The sequence below is a fragment of the Sciurus vulgaris genome (genome assembly GCF_902686455.1).
Source record: "Sciurus vulgaris genome assembly, chromosome: 5".
Classification (NCBI taxonomy): Eukaryota; Metazoa; Chordata; class Mammalia; order Rodentia; family Sciuridae; genus Sciurus; species Sciurus vulgaris.
The window spans coordinates 166,682,483-166,709,946 of record NC_136465.1 but is presented as its reverse complement, the minus strand read 5'-3'; the positions used below and the strand labels follow the sequence as shown (position 1 = coordinate 166,709,946).

General features: G+C 51.6%; 1 protein-coding gene across 2 annotated transcripts in view; it reads right to left on the bottom strand.

Annotated features, from left to right (window-relative positions):
- ABTB3 (ankyrin repeat and BTB domain containing 3) overlaps positions 1–27,464 on the bottom strand; it is a 269,393-nt gene that overhangs the window by 63,075 nt on the left and 178,854 nt on the right. For both annotated transcript variants that reach the window (XM_079143083.1, XM_079143084.1), the window contains exon 4: positions 5,099–5,251. In XM_079143083.1, coding sequence (XP_078999209.1) covers positions 5,099–5,251 — 153 coding nt within the window. The remainder of the gene's footprint in view (positions 1–5,098; positions 5,252–27,464) is intronic.

Here is a 27,464-nt window from a genome sequence, read left to right as displayed (position 1 = left end):
CATTCCGAGGGGGGCTGTGGGGTGCCAATAGTCAGACTTCCCCTGGTCTGGATGATCTTCTCAGAGAGCCCCGGGGGTTTTCCTGAGCGGGTGCCACAGGCCATCGGCACCCCAGGCCTGCCTGACAATGAACCTGAACTTCCAACTGTCATGACAGGGCAGCGTTTCAGGACCAGGGCTGTTGGGCGCAGCCATCACCCAGCTGGCTACCCAGCCATCACCCACACTCGACAAATAATAAACCCATCAGACTCAGGAGGTGCCCAGGAGACCTGGGAGAGGTTGAAAGTAGGTTGGTGCGTGGTGCCACCTGTTTATGTCATTCATCCCTGACCTCCTGCTGCGGTCCCCAGCCCAGGGAGCAGTGGCCATTCCCATCCTGGCAGAAGATGAAGCAAGCCCTGGGCCATGGGTAAAGTGACTTGCTCAAGGTCACCTGGTAGAAAGCAGCAGGCCTAGATGGCAGCATCTGAGTGGGGTTTGGCACTGACTAGGTGCTAATAAACACCACAGAGAAGCCAAGGCAGGAACGCAACGACCCAGGTCCCCTGCGTCCCTTCTAAAATGCTGCCCCTTATCACCCTGGGCTTTTCCATCCGGGCACAGCTCAAATTCTGGTCTGAAACACCTGCAAAAAGATTGGCCATTTTCAGGGTTCCAAGGGCCCCCAAATCCTGTTGACAGGTGCCATTGATCAGCTGAGGGAGGACCGTACTACCCCTTACTACTTCTCTATCGACACAGCCTCACTCCAGAAGAGAAAAACTGCTCCTTACAAATATGAGGGGGAAAACCAGCATTTATTTTTGCAACTCCTGAAGAGTTTCAGAACCCGTAATTAAGGAAAGAAGGACTCCTGCCAAGGGGTATCAGCCATTCTGTCCTTCCCCCCGCTGCTCCTCCACTCCTCCACCCCCCCAAGAACGAGAGGAAACAAAGCTGGCCTCGCCACGTTGAGACTACCTGATACTCTGATTAAGGAAGAATAAATGGGTCATCCCATTGGCTCAGAAGCTGCAGCCGCACAGAACGGCATCCCTCTGAATACCTGATCACCATGGTGAGGCTCTGCTGTCGCTAAGTGGAGACAAAGGCAGAGCTCCTGCAGCATTTGACCAAGGTCGCTCTGAAAATCAATGGCAGCACGAGGGCCAGACCTGGGAATCCTTGACTCCTGCTCCTTCCCGGCTGGTGTCCAGGCTGCCTCCCTCCAGGAAGCCTCCGCCAGCTGGTTGGCAATTACATGTGCTAATGTCACTGACACTCCAGCCGCCAAGGCCACTTTCTCGCATTTGTTAGAGCACCAAGTGACCCTCACTTTCCTGGCCTGCTTATGTTCAGGCGGGGGAGCTCGGCTCTGACTCAGAACCAGGAGCCCACCTGCTAACTTCTAGGTTGGGCGAGTAGGAAGACAGAGAAAGGAGGAGGCTGTATTCCCGTCTCCTCTGGTGAAGTCCTGCGTTCTAGACCTGTCTGCCTCACAGCAGTGAGTGACCTGGGGTGGGTTCCATAACCCCAATAAGCCTTGGCCTTCTTATCTGTAAAATGGGGTAATGAAGCTGTTTTGCACAAGTTGTTGCAGATGGCTGTGGACAAGCCACGTGGTCAGTTAGAATAAGGCACAGAGTGGGTCCCTAGTGTTTTTGCTGGATGTCTGATCCTGTAACCTGCAAAATGGAGACAGTCATTGTTCACATCACATTAAAAGAGATTGGAATATATATATATATATATTCTGTATACATATATTCACACACACACATATATATATATTGATCAGACTGAAAAATAAGTACCCTTTCTCATATACTGATTTTTTAAAAATTAATGTAACTGTAAGCCTTACACTTACTATTTAGGAAAGCTAACGGAACACTATACAGTGGTCCTTGGTCTCTGTGGGAACACCCTGAGAATACCAGAATCTGCAGATGCTCAAATCCCTCATATAAAAATGGCAAAGTGTTTGCATGTAACCTAGTGAGCATCCTTCTGTGTACCTTAAATAATCTTGAGATTACTTTTAATACCTAGTACAATGTAAATGCTGCGTAAATAGTTGTTGCACTATGCTATCTAGGGAATAGCAAATCTGTGCATATTGAGAATAGAAAAAAATTGAAAATGTTTTTGATCCGTAGTTGGTTGAATTTGCAGATTCAGAACCTGCAGGTTTGGAGGGTCGACGGTCTTTCAGTTCTCTTTGAAAATGATGTCAAATCTTTGGAAATGATTTGATGAAAGTTTAGCTTGAACAGTCAACGAGTACATTTTCTATATACGAGTTGTCATTCAGGAGACACAGGAGTCAAGGATGGAGAGATGAATGAGTCAAAGGAGCCCAGGGACCCCGTGAATCTGCCCCTTTGCTCCCCTGTGCATTCTGGCTTCTAAGCTTAACACACTCACATCCCATATGCCAGGGCTGAGGCCTCAAACTGGATAGATGAGAGACAGAATCCTCGGTGTGACGGTCAGAATGACACACCTGTGGTCACTAGACCATGCTCTGCTGGAGGAAGGCACAGAGATGGATAGCTCCCCGGGGCTCACGTTTGGTCTAGGGAATTCTGAGGAGGAACAGAACCATCTAGGAGAGCTACCAGTGTCCTCTGAGAGGACTGTTTAGGTCTAGGGTGGGGAACCAGAAAAGTTATACATCGTCCATCCCTTGAACCCATAGGGGATTGATGTGAGGATCCCCTGTGGCTACCCAAATCCCTAGATGCTCAAGTCCCTTCTATACAATGGTATAGCATTTGATGTAAACAACACCATCCTGTGCACTTTAAATGATCTCTACGTTACTTATAATGCCGTGTGCAATGAAGATCTTATGCAAGCAGCTGTTAGACTATGATGTCTAGGTAATAGTGACAAGAAGAAGTCACCGGGTCGTGTTCAATGCAGATAGAATTCTTTTCTCAAATATTTTTGGTCTGTGGCTGGTCGAACCCCGGATGTAAAGGGCCAGTGTGGTTCTACTTATGGGTACCTGGTTTGATATCCAGCTCCTGACTCTTTCACTTAGTACCTGTGTGATACTGGGCTTTATCTAATTTCTCTGGGCCTTGATTTTCTCCTCTGTAAAATGAGGCAGCATTACTTGTCTGGTCAACAGTATTTATTTTGAGGCTCATATTAGAAAAAGTTAAAGGTCTTCCAAAATTATAAGGGCATATACCTAAGTTTGAGCCTCTATTGTGATTTCGTGGTGGTGGAGACTTTGGGTTCCTACTTATTTCCCTTTGGGGGTTGTCTGTGTGTAGGCTTCACCTTCATGACCTTACATTGTGCAAGAACTAACCTCTGAGAGGGGTTGCTAATAATATTCCCACGTTACTGATGAGGCAATTAAGGTCCAGAGAGGTTAAGTAGCTTGCTCAAGGTTGTACAGCTAATTAATTGTGGTGGTGGCATTTGGACCCAGGCAATGGTACTCTGGAGCCCAGGCTCCTAACCTTGGGCTGTGACTTCTGAGAGCATGAAAAACAAAGAATACTTTGTCAGTAAACATAAAGGAAACATCTTAAGTTTCCCAACCTGCAGCAGATCAGGGTTTATTGCAACCAGGAAGGCTAGAGACCCAAGAGTACCCCAGGCTGGAGCTGTAAGGGGGAGGGGGAGGGTGCCACCCTAGTAAACAGGAGGCAGGAGAGTCTGGGGGCAGAGGCTGGGTTTTGGCCTAAAGTCTCTAGGGTCTCTTCCTGGCACCTCCACCTACAAGCTGCCCCACCAACGGCTTCCTCATCTGTAAAATGGGAAGGTTATGCTAACCTCAAGGGGCTGATGCAGGGGTTTAGGGAGCCAGGAGATGAGTGCGAGCATCTTGTTGCAGCTGATAACTGACATGTAGTACCTGCTCACTAAATGGCTGCTCCCAGCCGCTCCCCGAGATGACTATTTTTCTAGATGCTAAGGTGTAAGGCATGGTGGCCAGCTAGAAACTGCCTAGAGAGAGAAAACCCGAAGGCAGAGATGTTCAGTGGTTAGAATAGAGGCCTGGGTCTGGCTCTCTGAATTCATATCCTGAGCATTTACTAGCCTAGTGACCTTGGATATATTACTTAACCTATTAGGGCCTCAGTTTCCTTGTCTTTGAGATGGGTATAATAATCAACTACTTGATAGGATTTGGGAGAATGTTGGATATTAATCCATGTAAAGCACTTAAAACAGGGTCCAGCTTATAGCAAACATTCCATGAAGCTAGCAGTCAAGATGGATCAGTCCCTTTTGTGTTCTTGGGCCCCAAATCAGTTCCCGACCTTGGGTGGGCCACGTTTTATAATGCAAACCCTTGATATCCTTGCGGACCCCCAGTCAGATCCTGGAAGGGCAGAAATCCCCAAAGCCTGGCCTGTGATCAGGTCAGACAAACTGGAGGGAGGGCAGCTTCTCATCAGGTGGGTGGCAGGGATTTGAAGATTTGAAAAGGATGATAATGATCCCAGAAGACAGCTCCAGGGGTCCGGGGGCACGTGCCCCCGGACCCCTGGACACACAATTGGGTTTCTGTGCTTTTTGCATTTGGAGACAGGTATGACTCACCTGAAGCGAATCATTTCACTTGTTTTGCTTTGGATAAAAATGAGCCCCCAGGCAGAGGGGCTTCAGCAGCCCATGAGTAGTCCCCACCTTGCTGGAGGGGAGACCTGGGTACATGGGGGGCGGAATGCAGAGGCCCCTCGGTTCCCCACGTGGGGAAGCACAGGACTGTCTCATCCAGCCAGAAAATGTATTTGCAAGATTTGGTCAGAAAACGACGGGAAGACCCTGTTTTACTGAGAGGGCGGCGCAGAGGGAGGGAAAGGAGGAGAACAACAGAAAGAACAGAGGAAGGACCCCGGACCCAGGCCATCCCCGCAGCCCGGAATCCGAACGGCCACGCTGCGCTCCTTTCATCCCGGGAACTCCCGACCTGCTCCCTGCCCAGCCCGCGTCTGCCATTTAAACCAGCGGTGTCTCCGCCACAGCCACGGCGACGGCGACGGCGACGGCGACGCGTGCCGCGCAGGGCGCCCGCAGCCCGCAGGGGAGGTGGGAGCGCCGCGCGCCCGGAGCCCCGCGCCCGCCCGCCCGCGCCCCGCGGCCCTACCTGAGCTGGCGCGGCTCGCAGTCCACGCCGGGCAGCAGCAGCCGGGCCGCCTGGCGGACGTCGTCGCTGTCCATGGAGAAGCTGCGGCGGTGGCCGGCGTGCGCCACGGCCACCCGGATCCACTCCATCAGCGGCGGCAGCACGAGGAAGGGCCTGCAGCGGGTGGAGGCATGCGGGGACGCGCCGTTAGGGCGGCAGTGGCTGTCGCTCGGCCCCTCCCCTGCCGTGGTCGACCCCTCCTCCTGGCCCCCCGCCACCCCGCTTCCCTGGAGACCCTGCCTCTGGCTTCCCGAGAAGTGGGAGAGTCTTCGGAGACATCCCGACCCCACCGGTGACCCTGGGGCAGGCTCTCCAGAATCGTTGGACCTCAGTTTCCTCATCTGTAAAACGGGGACCCTGTGACCACGGAAGCCTACGATGTAGCTAGGCTGTGAATACTATCCCTCTCCGCATCATGTGAACGTAAAGGAGATGAGTCACTTAAAGCCCCAAGCACAAGGTCTGGAGCCAGCAGAAAGCTGGTGCACACCCGGGGCCAGGGTTCTTGAGGCTCCTGACTCGGGCCCAGTTCTAAGGTGTCCTCTAAATCTCTCCTCCATCCCCAGCTTGCTCCCTCACACCCTCTGGAACTCACGCAGGGCTCATCCTTACCCAAGCACCAGTTGCCAAAAGGCTGGTATCTAGCAAAGGTATAGAGAGAACCACCTTTCCCAGGAAGCCAGGCCCAGCAGTGGCCCAGGAAAGCTGGACTCTTGGGATCCTGGTCACATCACCGAAACTGGGAGCCTCAGGTGTCTCACCAGCCAGTGGACTATGGTGGTGGTCTGGTGGGGTCCAGATTGTTGCAGGCATCGGCTGAGAGGATGCTCTGGACAAGGCGTTACTTTCCCAGTGTCTGTATGCATTGTATGTGTGGAACATATGCACTTCTATTCCTTCTAGTGATTATAAACGCTGTCCTCATGCTAGGCTTTCTAGGGCGAGATGGGCTTTTTAAAAACACTGACACTTTAGTCCTCTCCCAGGATTCTGATTTAATTGGTCCAGGGTGGAAAAAGCAACAGTAGTTTTTAATACCAACCATGCAAATTTAGTGTGCATAGAAATTACCTGGGGGGTTTGTTAAAAGACAGATTGCTGGTCCCGTCCCCAGAGTTTCTGAATTAGTAGATCAGGGTCTTGCATTTTTAGGCAGTTCCGGATTCTGATGCTGCTGGCCTGGGAATACCTTCAAAGAACTTATACTCTAATGTAATTGTGGGAGGGCCTGGGAGTCAGGAGACAGGCGCTAACATGCTGGCCTTAGCTTCTGAGATGCTGATTGTATAGGGTCCAAGAATACAGTTTTTTTTTTTTTTGCGGTGCTGGGGATTGAACCCAGGGCCTTGTGCTTATGAGGCAAGCACTCTACCAACTGAATTATCTCCCCAGCCCAAGAACACAGTTTTAACAAGCAGCCTGTACGATTCTGATTGAGAAATGCACCATGCAGATCCAAAACATGGCCTGGCATTTTGACTTGACTGAAGCAAGGGGGCGCTAGGGAGCACAATTTAAGGAGACCAGGGGATCCATACAGGTTCCAGGCACCTCTGTGGTCTTCCCCCTTGCCCTGCGACTGCCACTCAGCTCAGCATGGTTGCCATGGGAGCTGACCCACTGTGATAAACAGATGTCATAAAGTTCTTGGTGGCAGAGTCGAAGAGTCAGACCTATGTACAGGATGCTTCTAATGTGCACCAGCTTAGCCTTTTACATTCCTCCCAGTTAACTCCATTCATGATCTCATCCAAGTACAGGGCTGAGCTCCAAGCTAGCTGTGAGCATGCCCATTTCACAGATGGAGAATGGGAGTTATTGAGGTTCAGAAACATGCAGGGATCACACGGGGATGTGAGAGCTGGGAGTTGACCCCAAATATTTGACTACGCAGCTGGTAACCCCTTGTGGTACCAGTATTCTCTTGTCCAGCTTCCCAGCATGCGCCCTGTTACCCACCCTGCGCTCATTACCCTGGGGGAACTGATTTGGTCACGGAGCCCCAGTGCCATGCCATGCTCACGCCTGGCCACGCACTCTCTTCCCTGTGCGCAGGGCCTCCAGTCCCACTGGGCATTCAAACCATAGTTCAAATCCCACCTCTTCTAAACATTTGTCCCCATAACTCTGCCCCATGTGGACCCAGCAGAAGACTCTTTGGCCCTGCAGATGCCCCGTTGGTGGGTAAACTCCACAAGAGCAGGTACCTGGGACCGCTCAGGCCACTACTCTAGCTACAGTTGCAGGGCAGTGTCTTAATAAATATTTGTCCATGAAACAGATTGACTTACCAATTTCTTACTGGGTGAAACTAATAAAATGGAGTTCCTGGACCCACGGACCTGTATGGCAGCTCCTAGGGAATTTCTGCCTGCATCTGCCTGCTACTTAGGCTGTCTCCCTCATTCTTTCACTTTCTCCATCACCTAAACTGAATCAGGCACTCAATAAACACACACTGACTTGAAATTGAATTGGATTCTACTGTCTGGGGTGATGTGGGACTTATTTTTGTCACTGAGTCTCCATCACCATCGGAAACCAGCCCCAAGAGCAAAGAGCACTCCTCTCTGGGTTGTTTTTCAGAGGTACACCCCTTCTTTCCTTCACTCAGTGGTCCCCCACAAGCGCAGCCCATGACCCCCAGTCCCTGGGGGGCTGTGTCTCTCTCACAGAACTGCCCTTGGGCTGCTGCCTTTCATGTCAGAGGCCCAGGGTACACAGCGGTACCTGAAGAAAACCAAAGAGAAGCAGAGAGAGGCTCTGCAGCTGTCCACGGAACGAACGCCTTTACCAAGACAGCTGGCAAGCCCCAGAATAAGAAAGACTGAACCCTGGGGGTCTGGCCTCTTCTGGAATTTTCTATGTACCTATTCTCTTCTTTCAACATCATCTCTTTTAGTCACTCTGACCTCAATAGTTTATGAGCTCATGAATTCTTTGCCAGCAACTCATTAAAAAATCTTCTTATCTTGTCTGCTCAGAAGGGGAAAACCAGCATTATTTGTGATGTTTTATTTGGAGGAATTGGAGATGGGAAAGAATTCTAGGGCCTTGAGTCAAGGAGAGGGTGGAGGATGCTCAGGAAAAAGAATATTGCATTCTCTTTGAATATTTCCTAAGAGCACCGTGCTCCACCGGCTACCTGCTTTATTCTGATGTTGGTATCCACTGAACCCTGGAAGCAGCTGTGGAGCTCATGGTTTTGCAAAGACCCTGAATTCACACTGCAAGTCCTGGTTCAGGAGAACCTGGGGTGGGGCTGGGCACCTGCATTGCACAGTGGCTCCCCTGGGAATTCTAGGGCAAGCCGGGTTGGTTAGCCCCTGCCTGGGATGAGCAGAGGGAGATGGTAGACTCAGACAGTGGTAATAGTGCGCAATGGTCCCTGGAGGCCGTGCGGGACGGAGGTTAGGAGCCTGGGCCTAGGACACAGACAGGCCAGGAGCTGGGCTCCAGCTTCCCCCTGGGGGCTGTGTGCTGTGGTTTAAATGTCTGTGTCTCCCTCAAACTTCATGTTGACACTAAGTCCCCAGCAAGGAGGTATGGCCTTGAGAGGCGATCCAGTCATGAGGGCTGCACTCTCCTGACTGGGATTAGAGATTGAGGAGAGTGCTCTCTTGTCCCTCCTTCCCTTTCGCCTCATGAGGACACAACTGTCTCCCTCTGGAGGAAGAGAGCAGCTGGCCCTAGACACCAGTACTGTTGGGGTCTTGACCTTGGACTTCCAGTTTCCAGAACCCACTGTTTATAAATTAGCCAGTCTGTGGTATTTTGTTACAGCAGCAAAAATGGACTAAGACATAGTGGAACACAGAATGCAATTTTCTCATTGGAAAAACGGGGATAGTAACAGTGTCTACTTCAGAGGCTGAATAATGGCCCCCAAAGATATCCACATCCTCATCACTAGAACCCATATTTTACCTGGAAAAATGTGTTTTGTTTTTTCTGGCAAAATGGACTTTGCACATGAGACTAAATTAAGAATCTTGAGGTATTCCAGATTAGACAGGTGGGTCCAAGTACACTCACAGCGATCCTTACAAGAGGGAGGCAAGAAGGCCAAAGGAGGAAGGGGGCTTGGGATACCTGAAGCAGGAACCCTGCAAGGAAGGGGTCAGGAGCTGAAAGGAAGGCAGGCGGCCTCCAGAAGCTAGAAACAGATTCTCCCCAGCTCCTCTGGGAGGCTCCGGCCTGCCGACCCTTGACTTTAGTCCAGTGCATCTGATCTTGGACTTCCAACCCCCAGAATGACAAGAGAGTTGTTCTGTGTTGTTTTAAGCCTCCACATTTGTGGCAAGTTTTTTTTTTCACAGACACAGGGAACAAGTAAGAGTGTTATTGTAAGAACAGGGTGATGTATGGTTCTGGCTCCTGGACCCAAGAAACTGCTAAGTTTTTAAAATTTATTTATTTATTTATTTATTGTACCAGTGATTGAACCCAAGGGTGCTTAACCACTGAGCCACATCCCCAGCCCTTTTTATTTTTTATTTAGAGACAGGGTCTCACTGAGCTGCTTAGGGCCTCGCTAAGTTGCTGAGGCTGGCTTTGAACTCGCGATCCTCCTGCCTCAGTCTCCTGAGCCGCTGGGATTACAAGCGTGCGCCACTGTGCCCAGCCTCAGTGAATTCTTATCACCAACCCTGTTTCTGGCATCACCATCCCAGCTGGATGGAGGAAAAGGCCTAGATCCCTGTAGGAGGGACACAGAGGCCTGTTCCCACCCTCTTTGCAAACCGCAGCAAATCTTCGCAGTTGCTACAGACTTCCCTTTACAAACTAGGTGGCCCTGACTTTGCGTCCTTGATATTTACTGAGTCTTTCACAGGCTGGAGAGGAGTTTAGATGTTTGACTGTGTTTTAGGAAGCTCATCATTCCAGAGATCCAGGGAGCAAAGAAAAAGCAGCTGAGCTGATAGTAGACAATGCCCAGCGTTGGTTTCTATGGCAATACACTTGTAATCTCACTGCATCTGTGGACACTGAAGCCAGGAAGATGGCAGAGGTAAGAGGTGGCCAGGCAGGTTTCCATAGCGACAGCCCTACTGTGCGCAGCGTGGTCAGGCTGCCCCCCTCCCCTCCCCCTCCATGGTTCCTGCAGGAGAGGAAGAAGCCCAAGAAAGGGCTCCAGGTTAGTGAGCAGAGCTTCTTGAACATGAACATGCCCATGACTCTCCTGGCAATTTTTTTTTAATGTAGATTTCATTTTGGAGAGTCCAGGACAGGGCCTGAGAATCTACATTTCTAATGAGCACCAGGTGACGACGGGGCTGCTGGTCTCTGGACCGCATTTCGATTAACCAGGCCCTAAGAATACTGTGACTTAAGCCAGAAGCCAGAGAAGGTGAATTTTATTTCTGTATTTAAAGGAGGATGTGGGGCCAGACCTGACCGAGCTTCTGTCGGGATCAAAGGCCAGCAGACAACGAATGGAAGATGGAAGCACCTGGCTGGAGCCTCAGGTCACACTCTGCGGAGCCACCAAGGGGAAAGCTGGTGTCTGGTGATTCCAGGTTGGGTCTTGGAGGAGGGTTCTGCCTTGTGGCAGCATTCTCGTTCAGTCTTCCAACCATCCTCAGCCATCTTTCAGTCTTGGGGAGTTCTTTCTGACTAAGCACATGTCCCCTAATCTGAAGAGTATTTTGAATTCATGACAATGTTTAGAATCATCCTGAAAATAAAAACCCTTAAAAAATACACCTGTGAACACTAATGTTACATGTCAACTTGCCTAGGGCACAAACTACCCAGACATGTGGTCACACTTAGTCCGGGTATTGCTGTGGAGGTATTTATTTATTTAGTGTAGAGAAGATCAACATTTAAATCAGTAGACTCTGAGTAAAGGAGATTGCCTCCAAAACGTGGGTGGGCTGGGCGCAGAAATGCACACCTATAGTTCTAGCTACTCAGCAGGCTGAGGCAGGAGGATCTCAAGTTCAAGGACAGCCTGGGAAAGTTAGTGAGACTCTGCCTCAAAACAAAAAATAAAAAGGGCTGGGGATGTAGCTCAGTGGTAGAGCACCCCTGAGTTCAATCTGCAGCACTGGAGGAAAAAAAGAAGAGGGCATTCTGCCTCCGAGGACCCTGGACTGACTGCCAACAGCTGCTCTTTCCTGGTCTCCACTTGCCAGCTCATGAGCCAGTTCCTGAAATTAAATCTGTGTATGTACAGCACATTAGGGTTCTTAAGAAAAGTGGGAACTATAGTCTATGTGCTTGTTGATAGATGGATTATCACTCTATTTATCTCTACCTACCTATTGATTTATGGATTGATCGGTTGATCCAACCATCTGTATCAACCCATCTATCGACCTGTCAATCTCTCTCTCTATCCACCCACCCACCCATCCGTTCATCCATCCATCCACTGATTCATCTATCCATTCATCTATCCATCCACCCATCCATCCATCCATCCATCTATCCATCATCTTTCCATCCACCCATCCATCCATCCATCCATCTATCCATCATCTTTCCATCCACCCATCCATCCATCCATCCATCCATCCATCCATCCATCCATCCATCTTTCCATCCATCTATCCATCCACCCATCTATCCATCCATCCATCCATCCATCCATCCATCCATCCATCCATCCATCTTTCCATCCATTCACCCATCCACCATCATCTTTCCATCCATCTATCCATCCATCCATCCATCCATCCATCCATCCATCCATCCATCCAACCATCCATTCATCTATCCACCCATCCACTCACCCATCCACCCATCCATCCAGCTTTATCTACCTAGCTATCGTTCATCTTATCTATCCACAGCCCACACCCTGCTGGTGTTCCTCTGCGGAACCCTGGCTGGCACACACCCTCGGTGAGACAGAACTCTGTGCAGGATGCCCGCTCCCCCCTTCTCGGCCAGACTCCGCCCCCTTCACCATCATGCAGAGTTGGCTGAGGCAGGGAGGAGGCCTGGGGGGATGGTCACATGGAGGACACTTCTCAATGTCCCAAGTGCGCAGACACTCTACTTGAGGACCATGGAACAAAGGCAACCTCGGCAGGGTCAAAGCTTTTCAGGGAAAAGTGAAGCATTTTGTGTCAGAAGGTCAAGTGCGGAACTCAGTCCCGTTTATGGTGATTACATAAATTGCCTGAAATGGGGAAGCACCAGGGGCCCTAGGTGAAGAGGTGGCCTCTTGATGGTGCTGCTGGTACATGTGACTGACTGCAGTCACGCTCGTCCTTCCCGTCACCCGTTCTGAGGGGGGTGACTTAGGGGGCTGGAGTGCTGACGTACAGTGTGTGAGACAGAAACAGCGAGAGCCGCCCACCTTGTCCAGCAGGGCTGCGCGTCCCCAGCCCTCTCCTCTCATCCCGCAGAAGGACTGCATTTCTCCTCCCGACTTCTGCTGCCCTGGGACGTGGCTCCATCACCCCCTCCCTGTGCTCCCTCCATCTACCCTCCTCCCTGTACCTTCCCCATCGGCTTTTAATCCCTCACAGATTAAAGAGCAAAGCTCTGAGGCCGCTCCTCCAGGAGCACTGGTCTAGATGTTCCATGCAGTTCCCCGTCTTCGGGGACCCCAAAGTCAGTCACTGGGAGGCCGGTGAGGAAGCACATCCCTGCCCCAGCCTGCTTGCTGGGCATATTTGTTTCCTAGGGCTGCTGTGACACACGGCCACAAAGCCGGCAGCTTAACACAGCAGAAAGTATCTCCTCCCGTTCTAGAGGCCAGAGCCCAAAGTCCAGGCGCTTCTGCCCGTGGCTCCGGGGAGTCCGCTTCTTGCCCTATCGGGCTCTTGGCAGCTGGGGAACGGCTGTATCACTCCAGTCCCCGAGTCTGTCACCTCCCCTCTGTGGCTGTCGGGGCTCCCTCACTAATAAGGATGATCATGGTCACCTTCAGGACCCACTGAGGGGACCCTGGATAATCTGCCCAGCTCAAGATCCTTAAAGAGTCTCATCTGCAAAGACAGTGCTCACAGGTCCCGGGCATCGGGAGCTGCTGTCCTGGGGGTCCACTACTCAACCGGCTGCTCCTGTCACCGCGGGCATCCCGCCATGCCTACTCAGGGCCCAGCGCCTGGGTCTGGAGAGCGCAGGCTCCGAGCTGCTTCTCTCATGCTTGCAGGGACCAGCAGCCCGGCCCGTGCTCTCCTCCCGAGGACACCGACAGCCCTGGGAGGGACCACAGCCTCAGAAGTGGGAGCCACGGGTCGGGTGGGGCTGCCCCAGAGCCTGCGTGGCTGCCTCGCTCGGAGAGTAAACACCCAGGACAAGGCTGAGCCACCCAGCCCGACCCCAGGACAGGCAGCTCCAGCAGCCAAGAAAGCAGGGCCTGCCTGGTCCAGACCAAGAGGCAATGGGCTCTTAGCCGTGTAGTGTATCACTTCCAGGCAGAGGCCATGGCATGTGCAAAGGCCAGAGGCAGCTGGGGGCACGGTGCTTTGGAGGAATTCAGGTGGGTGTTGCTGGCCGGAGAAGGGAGAGCAAGGAAGGAGATGGACTGGTGAGAGGGGATGCTGGAGAGAGAGGCAGGGAAGGACAGGAGGCAGGGCCTTGTGACTTCCCGAATAAAACTGCAAGTTCCCGACATTTCATTCCTCAGTTACAATTGTAGTTGAGGACATAGGGGGGAAAAACCTCAGAAAAATACTTGAAATAAACACAAGAATGACTGAGAAGAATATGCAAAGCAATGGGTGAGCTGTGACCCTCTCTTTAAAAAATTAATGGAGAATACCTTCACATGGTGGCGGAAACCGCTGGGGTCCCGCCATGTGTTCTTTTCTTCCTTAGTAATGAGATCCCCAGATTTTAATTGGCTCATGATTACCTAGCATAAAGATTATATTTTTTAAGTCTCTCTTGCAACTAGGAGACTGGCTCTTAGGATGAAGTCTAAGCAGAAGTTTCCTATATGAGACTTTCATACAAGGCCCTAAAGGGAAGAGGTCCAAATTTCTATGGCATCCCTTCGTTCTGTGGACAGGAAAGTGGGCATGATGGCTGGCACCTAAGCAGCCAAACTGGACCATGAGGTAGAAGCCATGTTGATGGAGGCAGAGCCACAAGAGAAGGAGGACTTGGATGTCTGATAGTTGCATGATGGTACTTGCCCTGGATTCTTACTTTCAGACTTTGTTACTATGAGACCAAATTTTTGGTTAAACACCTGCTATCTGAGCTTTCTGTCACTCATCACCAGACCTCATTCGAGTGACACATGTCAGTCCCTGCATGTAGGCCAAACCTCTACTTATCCTATTTTCTGTCACCATGGTTTGGGTCTCTTTTCCTTTTAATCACGATCTTCCAAGGAACTTAAAAACTTGAGGCTCTATAATTGGTCTCAGAAAGTACATTTGTTAAAATGTGTGTTATAATGAATTCTGCGTGTTCATTTAAAGGTGTAAACTGAACCGTAGGAAGTTGAATTTGTTCATTAACCTTATGGAAACTCGCTGACAATGGCTTTGAGCTCATCATAATGAAGTCGACCCAGAAAGACAACAATGGAGATGCTCCTGGAATCAAAACCCACCTCAAAGTCTTCAGCAGTCAAAAATTTGCTCGCAAGTAAGAAATTTAAAATTAGCGGATCAGTTTGAAAATGCCATGCAGAATCTCTTCCACAAACCTAAACAGAGGGACATAATGGAGAGGCAGAGGTGGCCTTGAGTTTGTCCCTGGGCTGTGACTTTGAGAAAACAGTATGGCTCCCTGGTCCGATGCCCTTGAACTCACTCTGCCCTGCATCCAGGGTGAGCCAGATGGGTCACCTAGATGTGCCTGCGCCGACCAAGCCGGACCCTTTAGAACAAGGCCCAGGCTCGGCGGTGCGATGCAGGAGGCTCCTGAGCGGAGGCAGCTCTGGCCCAGGCTCTGCTGCTCATAGCTGTGGACTGTGTACCTGGCCCACTCGGGGGCCTCAGTGTCTCAAGGCAGACTTAAAGGACGAGAGAACCTCTCTTCTAGCTTAAAATAATAGTAGACTGTTTTCAAAGAAAGAAAGAACAAAAACAGGGACAGAAGGCAGGTCGGGGGACCCCATGGGAGCTGCGTCCCATGAAGTTTCTGCTCTGATGACCATGCCGTCCACCTGTGCTGTCCCCTGGCCCAGGGGCTGCGGAGACCTGAAAGGTGGCTGGTGACTGAGGAGCTAGCATTTTCATTCATTTAAGTGGCCACGTGTGGTCAGTGGCTCCCCGCTGGGTCTGTAGCCACGGGATGGCTTTTGGGTCAGTACCATCTCAGACAAGGATCCCAGGAGCGTGGGGGGTGGGAAGAGGGCCGCGGGAGATATCAGACGTCCACATTTTGACTTTGTCCCCTACGTCATCGTCATTATCGTCAGGTTTTAGCAACTGCCATTTCCTGAGTGCTTCTACCAAAAGCTGGCACAGAGAGGATCGACCTTGGGGGGTACTGTGATCATCACCCCTATTTTGGAAAGGAGCATACGGGGCAGCACCAGGAATCCCCGCGGGTGCCAAGCTGACGGAGCCGAGCGGGGTCTGAGCGAGGGGCGCCAGGGCCTGTGAGCCAGCCGTTACCTTACTGATCCCCCGGCTGTGCACCGGGGCACACGACCAGTGCACTGTCACTGTCTGTCCTGCTCCTGGGGACTGAGGGCCAGGCCACAGAACTCCAAGCTCCGCTCGAGTAGGAAAAGGTCACGATTCCTGTGCCCTGACGAGACTCTTCTGTACAATGAATGCTGTCACTTAGACATGACCACGTTGACTTCGAGAGACCCTGAGCTTATTCTTAGACGTGACCACTGAATTTTTAAAGTTCTCCAGGTGACCTAGAAAGATCTTAAGAACTAAACTAAACTGAACTAAAACTGCTAAAGTTGGAAAAGAATCTTTTGGGAAGACTTTGTTTTCTCAACATTATGGTGTGTGTGTGTGTGTGTGTGTGTGTGTGTGTGTGTGTGTGTGTTATGGAGCATGTGTTTAAATTAGATGATGAGCACTATATAACTCTTGCTTCCCTTTTTGCCTTGGTGGCTGGGAAACTCAAACCTACATTTTGTGCTCAGTTCCAGTAATGAATCTCAGGAGACTTTCTGGTGCAGTGGAATTCTTTGGTCTTAATGACAAGTTTTTGTATTCTTATCTCTGTTTCGTGGTTCTGTTATAGTTAACACATACTGTGAGTTTAGTTCAAATCCCTTCAGAGTGCGACTGGCTATAAGTGGTGAATAAACAAACATCGTTGATCTCAGATTGCACCAAAGCCCCCAAACTAACGGAGATAAGAATACACGTCAGTTATGTAGGGTGAGGGCTCCTCTGAGGGGGCAGGGGATGGAGCTGGGACAGAATTTCCCAGTCAAAAGAAACAGTAATAAGGGGAACATAGATCAAGACAGGAAAGAAAAGACCCTCCTCCCCTGAGGCTTAAATCAAGGAAGAGAGAAGGGAAAGCAAAGAGGTGTCTCAGCATCCGCCTTAAAGTCAGGAGGCCGTGGGGCAGACCTGTGGGCTCTCCGGTGGCACGGGGAGAGGCTGGGGGCAGGGTACTTCTCTGACTTCACGTTGGCCACTTCCCACTCTGCTGAGGCTGGAGAGGGGCCATGATGGGAACCTGCAGGGGAGCATGCGGTCCTCATAAAGGGACGGTCAGCGGGCTCTTTCTGCGGCCATGCTGTCCAGGAAGGGACGCCGTGCAGGCCGGGGCACCACGGAGGGCACCTCCTCCGTCTCCACCAGCAAACTCTTCAGGTGAGTCGGGGGAGGGAGCGAGGCTCGGCCCTTCTCAGGAGAACCTGTGCTCCTCTCTCCAAGGCAAGGGGCTGAGTCCTGGGACAGTCCTGGGTGCCACCCAAGCAAGGGACAGTCAGAGTGAATGTCAAGGCAGGCGCAGGCCGGGCCAGTCGGAGCCTCCCGCCAGCAGGATGGGGGGCGCAGGTGGGGAAGTCGGTGGAGACTTGGCTGGGGTGCAGGAGCTGTTCCTATGGGAGCCGGGGGCCAGGGGAGTGGGCAAGGCACAGTGTCACCTCCTGCTTGGACACCTCCCTCCCCTGAGGAGTGAGGGTCAGGGGGTCAGCAAGGGACCAGAGAGGAAGTGCCACTCTCTGGAGGCTTTGCATTTATGCATCTTCATCTGCATCCGCCATTGAACACGTAGCCAAAATGGTTATGAAGGTGGTCTTTGGATTAAGAAAAATAACACAGGATCCAGAAAAAGTCAGGGTCCTGCCCACTTCCTCCTCCGGCAGCCACGACCGCAACGCCACAGTCTGCCTGAAGGGGGCGCTCCAGCACACATGCGCCCTGCGCAGCGCCCTTCTGCAGACTTCCGCGGTCAGCTCCCTGCACCTGTTCTCAGTCTGCTTCCCGCTTTCCGGCCTCTGGGCCTTGCTATAAATTCCTCTGCTCATCACTGGGATGTGTCCAAGTTGAAGCCTCGTTCCACTCGATCTGATCGGACACACCAGTTGCTCCCCGTCCATCTTTCCAGGTCCATCCCCTGCCTGCGTCCTGGCACACAGCCTTTTCTTCTCCCAGGCGTGGACTTCACCCCAGCACTACAAACAGGAGAGGCTTGTGCACAGCACTGAACAAGAGTCACGCCTTCTTTTGCAGCAGCGAGGCTACAAGCCAACGCCAAATACGCATAATGCCCAGAACTGGGTGTGGTCTGCACTGTCCACAGCCCTTGAAGGGGCATCTCTGGAACGCAGAGACCACGATGACTCATCTTTGGCACCTCTTTCTTTAATATCCAGGACAGGGGATTTTGTAGGAGTAGGTGCTAAATAAATGTTGAGTTAAATTGATAGCTGTCCCCCGGGAATGCAGGCTCTGGAGCCAGACGGTTTGGGGTTTTAATCCTGGTGCTGCAAGGTAATGGGGCCAATGGCCAAATTTCAGCAAGTCACATGGTTAATGAGCTCTAGGGTTCCACTCTGGAAACGGGGTGACGTGGACCCTGCAGCCTTGCCTGGCACACAGAAGGTGTTCAGGAAGTTTCTGAGCAGTGAGGAACTGCGTCTGGGTTAGGAATGGATCAGTTCTGCAAGCCCCAGGCCCAGTGGGAAGCTCCAGAGGGATCTCTGCTCCCTGCAGGTCAGACTGGGGAGTGCTTGGCGCTGGGAAGCTGGGACGGGCCTAGGGGCGGGGCCTGGGCTGGACAAGCCCTGGGGAGGATGTTGGGGGCGGGGCAGAGATGCAAATGAACACTGGGCCACGTGACTTTTAGACTTCCTCTCAACCCTGAGGAGTCTATTTAGCACCCACATGCTCAGTCACACTAACTGATGAGTCCTTTCTGGAACATCCTGCGTTCATCGCCTCTCTTTCTTTTCCTGCTGCTGTTTCTTTTTCCTCCATCCTCTCTATCCATCTTTCTAGACACTGATCAGATATCACACCCTCTAGACAGGGCTCCCCAAGGGCCCCGCTCCCCCAATGCAGTTAGTCTCCGCCCCTCCAGACCCCCCCACCACACACACGACCTGTGCAAGACACTATTCAGATGGTGTGGCTGCGGTCACGTGTCATCCACCACACTGTGGGGGATGGGCGAGTTGTGTTTGTACCCTAAGACTGGCACGTAGTGGCCCTAGTCACTCCTAAGGTGACATGTCATATTAACTCCTGGTCCGTTGTTTCTCCTCACCAGACTGGAGGCTCCCTGAGGGGAGGGCTCACCTGCAGGTCCTCAGTCAGCTTTTATTAGGCGAACAAATGAACGTGTGTTAAATGAATTGATGAACGTATGATTGAATTCTGTGAATTTAGCTTAAATTCTGGTGGTTTCCCACCTTCCTCTGGGGCATAATACACTGAAATGGGTTCTAAAGATGCAGTCAAATGATAAAAATAGCAACATGTGGCTCATATCCAGTTGCATTAAGGATAGGAATTCCACATAATTGCGATTCAATGAGAACCAGGCGTGGGTAAAAACTGGGTTAAAAGTCAGGCTCAGGACTCTGCCCAGGGCCCAGAATAAATCCCAGTGACCCTCAAAGACTTTTTAGATGCTGGGAAAGACAGAAAGGAAATGGAAATAATGGGCTGCATTGGGATCTCACTGCTGTTCAGTGCAGATGTCCCTGTGGCAGGGGCATGGGGGAGGGGCTGGCAAAAGTGGTACCAGGTGAAAGGCTGCAGAAACCATTTGCACGACGGTGCCAGTCCCAGGACAGACCAGGTGCTGAAGCTGCTAAAAGGGATTGTTCGTCAGACTCCCGAGTTTGTAGATGATACGGGCTGATGGAGGAAATTGCAAGGTCCAAAAATTGTTGGCTGTCTGTCCTAATGAGACCCAAGTCATTTTAGTGCAATTCATCTCAAAGAATTCAACCTAACAAACCTTCACGGAGCCTCACACCACTCAGGCAATAGAAACCAAGCTCATTTGCATGCCTAAAAGGCCCTGCAGGAACTGACCCTGACCACCTTGTCCTCACTTGCTCTGCTCCAGCCTCCTTGCTGTTCTTTGCGCACATAAAGAATGCTCTTGCCCCAGGACCTTTGCACTTACTGTTCTCTAAGCCTGCCAAGATCTGTCCTGAGATATCTGCATAGCTTGCTAATTCCTTAGATCACCCTAGCAAAAATAGCACCTGTCACCACTTGTACCTTGTTCGAATACCTGCTTTATTTCTCCTTATGCCACCAATCTGTACCTGATATTTTATTATTTATGTATTTGTTCCTTGTCTGTCTTCTTTGGTAAAATGTAAGCTCCAGGAAGGCAGGCATTATGGTAGATGCGCTATAAATAGCTCCTGAATGGATGAATGAACAAATAAGCGCCATCATGTACGTGCTTCTGACCTTGGTGATACTGCCGAAGTCCCAGTCCTCAGTGAACGCATGGTCTACTGTGGAAAGCATGAGCCAAGAACCCTTGCACCACCCTCAGGGATGCACCAAGCCTTGTGAGACAACGAAGTTGCTGTTCCGGTTGAGGGGAGTGGAGTGGCCTCGGGGACACTGTCCTGAGCCCAGGATGGGGAGCGAGAGGGGTCTGCACAAAGCACCCTGGCAGAGGAATCTGGTGAGGCAGTGCAGGGCTAGTTTAGGGGTCCGTGTGAACTGGTACCCGGGGAGTTGCAGAGAGGAGGGAGCATGCAGGATGGACCCGAGAAATCATCAACACATGCGCAGGAGGGGCCCCCGGGAGCGGGCTGAGCACTTACCGGGTTCGCTGTCTGCCACTGTCTCTTGGGACAACAGTCTGTGTTGAGATTTTTGGAGGGCATAGGGTATAAAGCCTGGTCCTGGTGTTCCATGGTAAGTGGGCTTAGCGTGGCCACATGGCCCGATTTTCCAGGGCGTCTCCAATCGCACATGTCTGCCTGGCCTTGACTACACGAAGGCTTGTTAGCTTAGGACTTGGATGCGTGCATCAGGGCCTAAGGTGGCCATCGAGGAAGAAGGCAGGTGACTAGGGTCTGGGGCGGAGCATGAAATGTGGAGACGTGCTTCTAAAGTGCTCTGGGGTCCCAAGGAGGACAGGACCTCCGGGAGGGGGGACTGCAGAGCAGGGGAGATGCAGCCGGGGGTCTCGGGTTGGTCCTTGGGTTTTGCCACTTACAGGTCTCCTTTCCCACTCATGCCTTGCTATGCGGGACCCCTAGGCTAGGGACTCACAGAGCAGGGGGTCCAAGGACTGCAGAAGGGTGCCTGCAGCCTTGCACCGTGAACTTGGCAGTGAGAAGAGAACAGAGGCCTGGGGAAGGATCTGGCTCCTCCCTGGGCCTACATTCCTGGTAGGCTGGAACCCGACTGGCTGAATCTTGACCAAATTCCTCACAGCAGCGTGCAAGAACTAAGGAGGCTTCACAGGGGATGTTCCCTGGACCCAGGGGGAAACAACGCGGGCCAGAGACGTTAAGTCTAGGATCATAAACGAGCAAGTGCGGCCACCCCATAAACGCCTCCTGGAGTCGCGGGGTCTTCTCGTCTACAGACGTGGTCAAGTGCGTGCCATGAACCGCGTACAACAGAACAAGGCGAGCTCTGCCTTCCGAGGGGGTTCACGTGCTCTTCGCTCGAACACCACATGGCTCAGCGTGGGGGGCGGGGATCCCCAGGGCTCCCTGGAGCAGCCCCCGGATGCAGCGGGGCCACTCATGGCACGACGGGGGCCAAGCTCATGGCTTTTCTAGCACCAGTCTCTCGAGATGGGAGAAGAAACCCTGTCCGAGGTCCCCACCTCCCAGCTTTGGGAGAGACTCCAGGGAGATCCAGGGGTGGAACATCCCTGGAGCCAGGATGTGCTCACTCCGGGGGATTCTGATCGTCACTGCGGGAGGAAGGCTCGCAGGCCAGGCGGACGTCATTTTCTTTAGGATTCCCACAAGGCCTTGCTCTTTGCAAAAGGAGAGGCGTGGGAATGGCCGGGCTGCCTCCCTTCCCGGGCTCTCCTTCCGCAATTTCTTGCCATCAGAGGCCCCAAGGATTAACTCCTCAGTTGCTTCCCTCCAAAAGACTACTCTTTTTATACCCAATCCCTCTCCATAGATAGCTCAGTTGTGCTACTGTGGGCAGTTTTGAAAGAATAGCAGTTCACAAGTTGGAAACGACCCAAATGACCAGCAACCCAGGAACCATTAGAAAATTATGGTCCATTCCGAAGGTGGAATATTTTGCAGTCATTAAAAATGATGTGTATGAATGTTCTGTAGCAGTCCTATGAAATGCTTATTGTATGCTATTAAGGGAAATAAAAAGATATAAAGTTATACATACATAGTACAACCACTTAAATAGCCTTTACTATTTGCATTTTAAAAAAAGATAATACACTAAGTACTAATTTTGGCTACATTTGGGGATCAGAATTGTAGGTAATTTTAATCTTTCTTATATTTTTCAAAATTAAAAAAATGAGAATATATACCTTTTCGGGGGAAGGGGGAAGACAAGATAGTATAAAGATGGGAATTTACAGCACCTCGTATTGTAGTTGTAAAGAAAGATGCAGTCCTTAAGGAGAGTAAAACGGAAGGAGGGAACATGATTAAATCAATAAAACCCCAGGAAAACCGCAGACCCGAGGAGGCTGTTTGCAATGTCAGACTTTGAAGAACGTAAAATCCACTCAGATCTGTCTACGGAGCAAGTGACCAGATTTACCGCCTGGCCATTTCTCACCACGTGAACCCCAGCTCCGTGTTGGCCACCATTGATATCACTATTTCTGAAAGCATAAAATAAAAATAAAGTGGAAGCTTGGCACAGAGGCAGTCGGCCGGGGACAGCCCTGCTCAGAGGACGAGTCCTCTCTGCAGGCTGCTCTGCTCCGGGGCATTTGGGCTCCTGCCTGGGCCGGGCCCTGCCCTGCCTTAGCCAGCTCTCAGTGTGCACTGGGTGGCTTTAAGGGCTCATTTTTGCAAATTCTTTTTTTTTTTTTAAGAAAAGATTTTTCCAGAGTGTTCATAGTGACCTCGGCTCCTAATACGGAGCATCCAGGGACCGCCAGTTCCAGGCAAATGAGGAAGAGCCAACAATTCTGGAGGTCAATGTGGTTTCCCTGGGGACCCTTCAAGGGTAGGGATGAGGCCAACAGGGACAGGTCTCTGTGTCCCCGAGAGACACAGAGGATGGCACCCATCAGACAGGGGCTTCCGTCGTCTCTGCGGATTCTTTAGAGAAACTTCTAATAGGTTCTTACATCTGTTCCTGTCCCCTCTGCAGCCGTGTCCCAGACTGGTCTTGCTGTCTCTCACCCACCCGATGCCAGGCCCGGCTGGCTGCCCCACAGAGAGAGCACGAGATGACCAACGCCCCACCCTGCCTCTGAGGAGCTTGGGGTCCGCGGAGACAGACTTCCATGGAAGGCAACGGACAATGCCAGCACAGTGGCAGGGCCACAGGGAGGTGACTGAGGGGACACAGGCTCTGGAACCACAGTGCAGGGCTCAGCTTCCCGCCCAGCCCTGCCTGACTTCGCTCTGTGACATTGGGCACGTCCTTGACCTTCTCACTCCCCATCTGTAAAACAGGCAGAATGACAGTATCTCAGAGGGGGACGGGGACGCTGAGGTGGGGGATCTGGAGAAGCGCGGGTCCCAGGGCCTGGTGCGCGCTGGCTCTGGACAGCTGTGGGAGCTGTCCACCACAGGCTTGTGGAGAAGGGTGGCCTTCCCCGCCAGAGGGCCGGTGGGCGGGCCCCACCGCAGGGACGAGGGGCGGCGGGGTCCCGAGGGAGGAGCAGGGTTTGCGTTTTAGGCACGCATCTCCCCCTGTCCAGCCTTCACCCCATTCGGCCGCTGCGGGCACAATGGCCCCGTGACACTGCAGGTCACCGTGTTCTCCGGCACGCTTTCAACTCAGGGGAGTATTCTAAATATTTAACTACCAGCAAGGCCAGGCACCAACCAGCTCCTACGCCCTCAGTGCAGAGAGGGCACCTGAGGTCCCCGCCAGGGCCGGATGCCAAGCTGCACCCACTGTCGGGGAGGGCACTGCAGGGACGTGGCACCTGGGGCCGTGGCTGCTTACTGACCCATGGAGAAGCACTTCAGCAATTGGCTGAACAGCTGCACCTCTGCCAACCACCCGGGGCCACTCCAGCCCTGACCTGAATCTTCCTCGCTGGGCTGTGCCCTCCTCACCCTGGCATGTGGCTTCAGGTTTCCTACCTGGAGCCTCGGCTGATGCTGCCTCCGCCACTCACTGCCTGATCTTCTCCACCTTTCCAAGTCTGGTCCAAACACTGACTTCCTGGTTGTCCCCAGCAGGGCCTCTCTGCCTCCCTGGGACACTTGCAATTCCCCTCCATCCTGGCTGTGAGGCCTTCTGGGCTTGGCCCTCCCCAGCCCATGGCCAGACACGGAGCAGCAAGTGCCCTCGTTAAGGGAGTGGATTCTGGGGACAGGCTGCCTTGTGAGCAAATTGCCCATCCTCTCTGCCTCCCTCTCCCCATCTTTAAAATGGGCATGACCACGATCATATCCTGATAGGTCACAGGAGGGATGCATGAGTTGATTCACGGAAAGTACCAAGAACAGGGCCCGATGTAGGAATTCAATGAGCCTTAGCTCTTTGCTACTGCATGAACAGATCGTGGAGAAGATGTTTAACAATAAACAAAAATAATGAAAAGATTTAAGTAAAGTAAATAAAAAGCTTAAGTGACACCGAGGTAAAGATCTAAGAGGAGGTGGGATGGCAGGGCAGAGAGGAGGACCATGGTGGCAGGGGCTGCCAGTGGTCAGTGGTGGGCAGAGGAGGTCAACAGGTGCCGGGTGACGTCCAGATAGGCAGGAGTAGTGAGTTCTGTGATCTGCTGCACAGCTCGGAGATTGTGATTAATGATAATAACACATTACTTACTTCAGAGTCTCTGAGAGAGGATTTTAAACGCTTGCAAAGAAATGACAAACATTTGGGATGATGGGATATGCTAATCAGCCTGATTTGATCATTCCATAAGTTATACATGTAACTTATGTATATGAAACATTATCTTCTGCCCCACTGACATATAATTAGTAGTTGTCAATTAAAAATAAAACTTGCAGATTCTATTTTTTTTTTTTTTGTACTGGGGATTGAACCCAGGGGTGCTTAACCACTGAGCCACATCCCCACCCCTTTTTTGTATTTTATTCAGAGACAGGGTCTCACTGAGTTGCTTAGAACCTCGCTAAGTTGGAGGCTGGCTTTGAACTTTGGATCCTGTTAGGGTTTAGATGTGATGTTCCCCCAAAACTCACATGCGAGACAGTGCAAGCTTTGAAGGAGAAATGATCGGGTCATGGTCTTAACCCCATCAGTGAATTGATCCCTGATGGGATTCACTGAGTGGTCCCTGGAGGCAGGTGGGGTGTGGCTGGAGGAGGTGGGAATCAGGGTGTGGTTTGGGGTATGTATTTTGTATCTGGAGCGTGGAGTCTCTCTGCTTCCTGATCATCATGTGAGCTGCTTCCCTCTGCCACTCTCTACTGCCATGATGTTCTACCTCACCTTGAGCCCCGAGGATTGGAGCCGGCCTTCTGAAACCGTGAGCCCTCAATTAAACCTTTCCTCCTCTATAATTGTGCTGGTCAGGTCATTTAGTCACAGCAGTGAAAGAGCTGACTAAAACAGATCCTCCTGCCTCAGCCTCCCGAGCCTCCGGGATCAGAGGCATGCACCCCTGGGCCCAGTTTTCTGTGTTTACCTATACAGCAATTTGAGAGAGTAACAAGTTTCTCAAAGGTTTTTAACCATTGTCCAGTCAGATAAAGTGATTCAATGATCATTATTCTATTTATATTAGCAATATTTGTTGAGACCTTAGGCCAAAGAAAAATGGAGAAGGAAATAAAAAGAGGGAGAGGAAAGCATATAAGGCAAGGATGTTCCTGGCCACAGATCTGCAGGCTTTCCACCTTCCCAGGGAACCCTTTTGTCCCTCCTGTCCCCTGGGTGTGACAGGGGTAGAGAGTAAGCTCAGGAGGACTCGAGCGTCTTGACTTTGCACCTCAGCTTTGCCCTGATGAGCTGTGTAACCTGAGCAAATTGCACAACCTCTCTGAGCCTGAGGTTTCTCATCAGCAAGATTGGGATAGCAATGGGAGACAGTGTCACCAAGAGACCCACTGGATTCCTGTAAGGATTCCACAAGCTCACACGCTTACTAGAGAGCGTGGGCTCTCAGAGAAACCTGACAAAATTTGACAGCGATGACAGGCTTCAAGAAACTGAGCTGCAACGTGATGATGCAACATGGCCCAGGGCAGAGGCTCAGGAGGAGAGCTGGTCCCTTGCCTCTCCCGTGGCTCCTTCCTGGTTGCTTGGGAAGGCTGATTGCCACGACTTTTCCTAAAAGGGGGCACTCCTGCGCGGGGTCTCTGGTCTAGCGTTGGGGTGATGGAAATGTTCGATGCAAAAACCACCAGCTACTGCAGCTTTCAAGTGTTTGAACTGAGGCTGGTGGTACCAAGGAACTGAGCGTTAGTGTGATTTGATCTTTACACCCTGAAGTATAAATCCCTGCCCGTGGCTAGGCGTTACCATGCTGGACAGGGAAGCTCTGGTTCTTTAGTCTTCGTGTCATAAAAGTCCAGTTGTCTGTCCCTTTCTCCCCAAACCAGGAGCAGCTGGCACCCAGACTAGATCAGACAGCTATGGGAGCCAGTTTAGTGGGATTCGGAAAAGACCTGGATCCTGGAACACACCAGGGTGGCCGTGCAGCCGGCCAGACTGAAGCTGCCTGTCGGGCCGTTCTTGATCCCGACCCCCTCAGCTGGTCCTGGGGTCAGAAGCCATTTCTCCCCCTCGGCCGAGAAAAATTCCCAGGCACCTGAGTCGAAGCTGGTTGTCAAGCCCCGGAGGCCGGAGGTGTTTGGCAGCGCGAAGGTGGAGAAGTTCAGGATCTGCCCAGTGCTGTCCCCAGGGACGACACCTGTCACTTCCTGCCTGGCCTTTCCTTTCCACAGCTTGTCACTAATTTGCCATCCCTGAGCCGCGGAAGAGGAGCTGGGCCTTCTCGTTTGGCTGAGCGTGATCATTAAACTTGTAGGCTCAGAGCTGTCCCTTGGCGGCAGCTGCTCCAAAGACCCCCAAGGCCACGCCTGGCCTCTGGCCATGCATTCCGGTGACTGCAGAGGTCAGGACAGTCGAGGCCCCCGCGAGGCTCGATCCAGCCCCCAAACTGCAGGAAGTGAAGACATGACAGACGCGAAGAACGAGAACCCCTGGTATGCACGGCCCTGTCCCTGGACTGGCAGCCCCCCCTGGAGCTCGTGAGGAGTGGAGACTCAGGCCCCACCCTGAGGCCTGATGAGTAGAACCCACATGTTAACAAGAGCCCCGGATCCTCCGCGAGGCCCTGTTACCATGAACCTCCAGGTAATAAACGCCACAGCGGTGAGAATAATAACGGCCATTATTTAAAACCGCCTAAAGCGTCCTGAGATTTAAGAACTTTAAATATATGAACACCGAACAGTGTCCTAACAGTTCTCTGACGTAGATTCTCCCATTTTAAAGACGAGGAAAGTGAGTCTCAGAGTGATTAAGTAACATTTTGAAGGTCGCACAGCTATTGAGTATTAGAACCAGGACACTAACCCATGTATTCTGGCTCCAGAATATAAAAATATTCAAAATTTATTCCCCCTATCTAACTGATGTATATATGTATTGAAATACATACTGCATCCTGTAAATAGCATTATTTTTATCAATTTAAAAAATAGATATATATCGATGTGCTACCAAGATCCTTAGCTTCCAAATAGTATTTTCCTACTAAATAGCAGTATAGGGTCAAAGATTTAATTTTCTCACCAGCAGATAAGGATGCTTCTAGCTCACAAGGCTGAGGGGCGGATTCAGCTAATCAGAATGTGAAGTGCCTCACACAGGATGCAACAGGCACATAG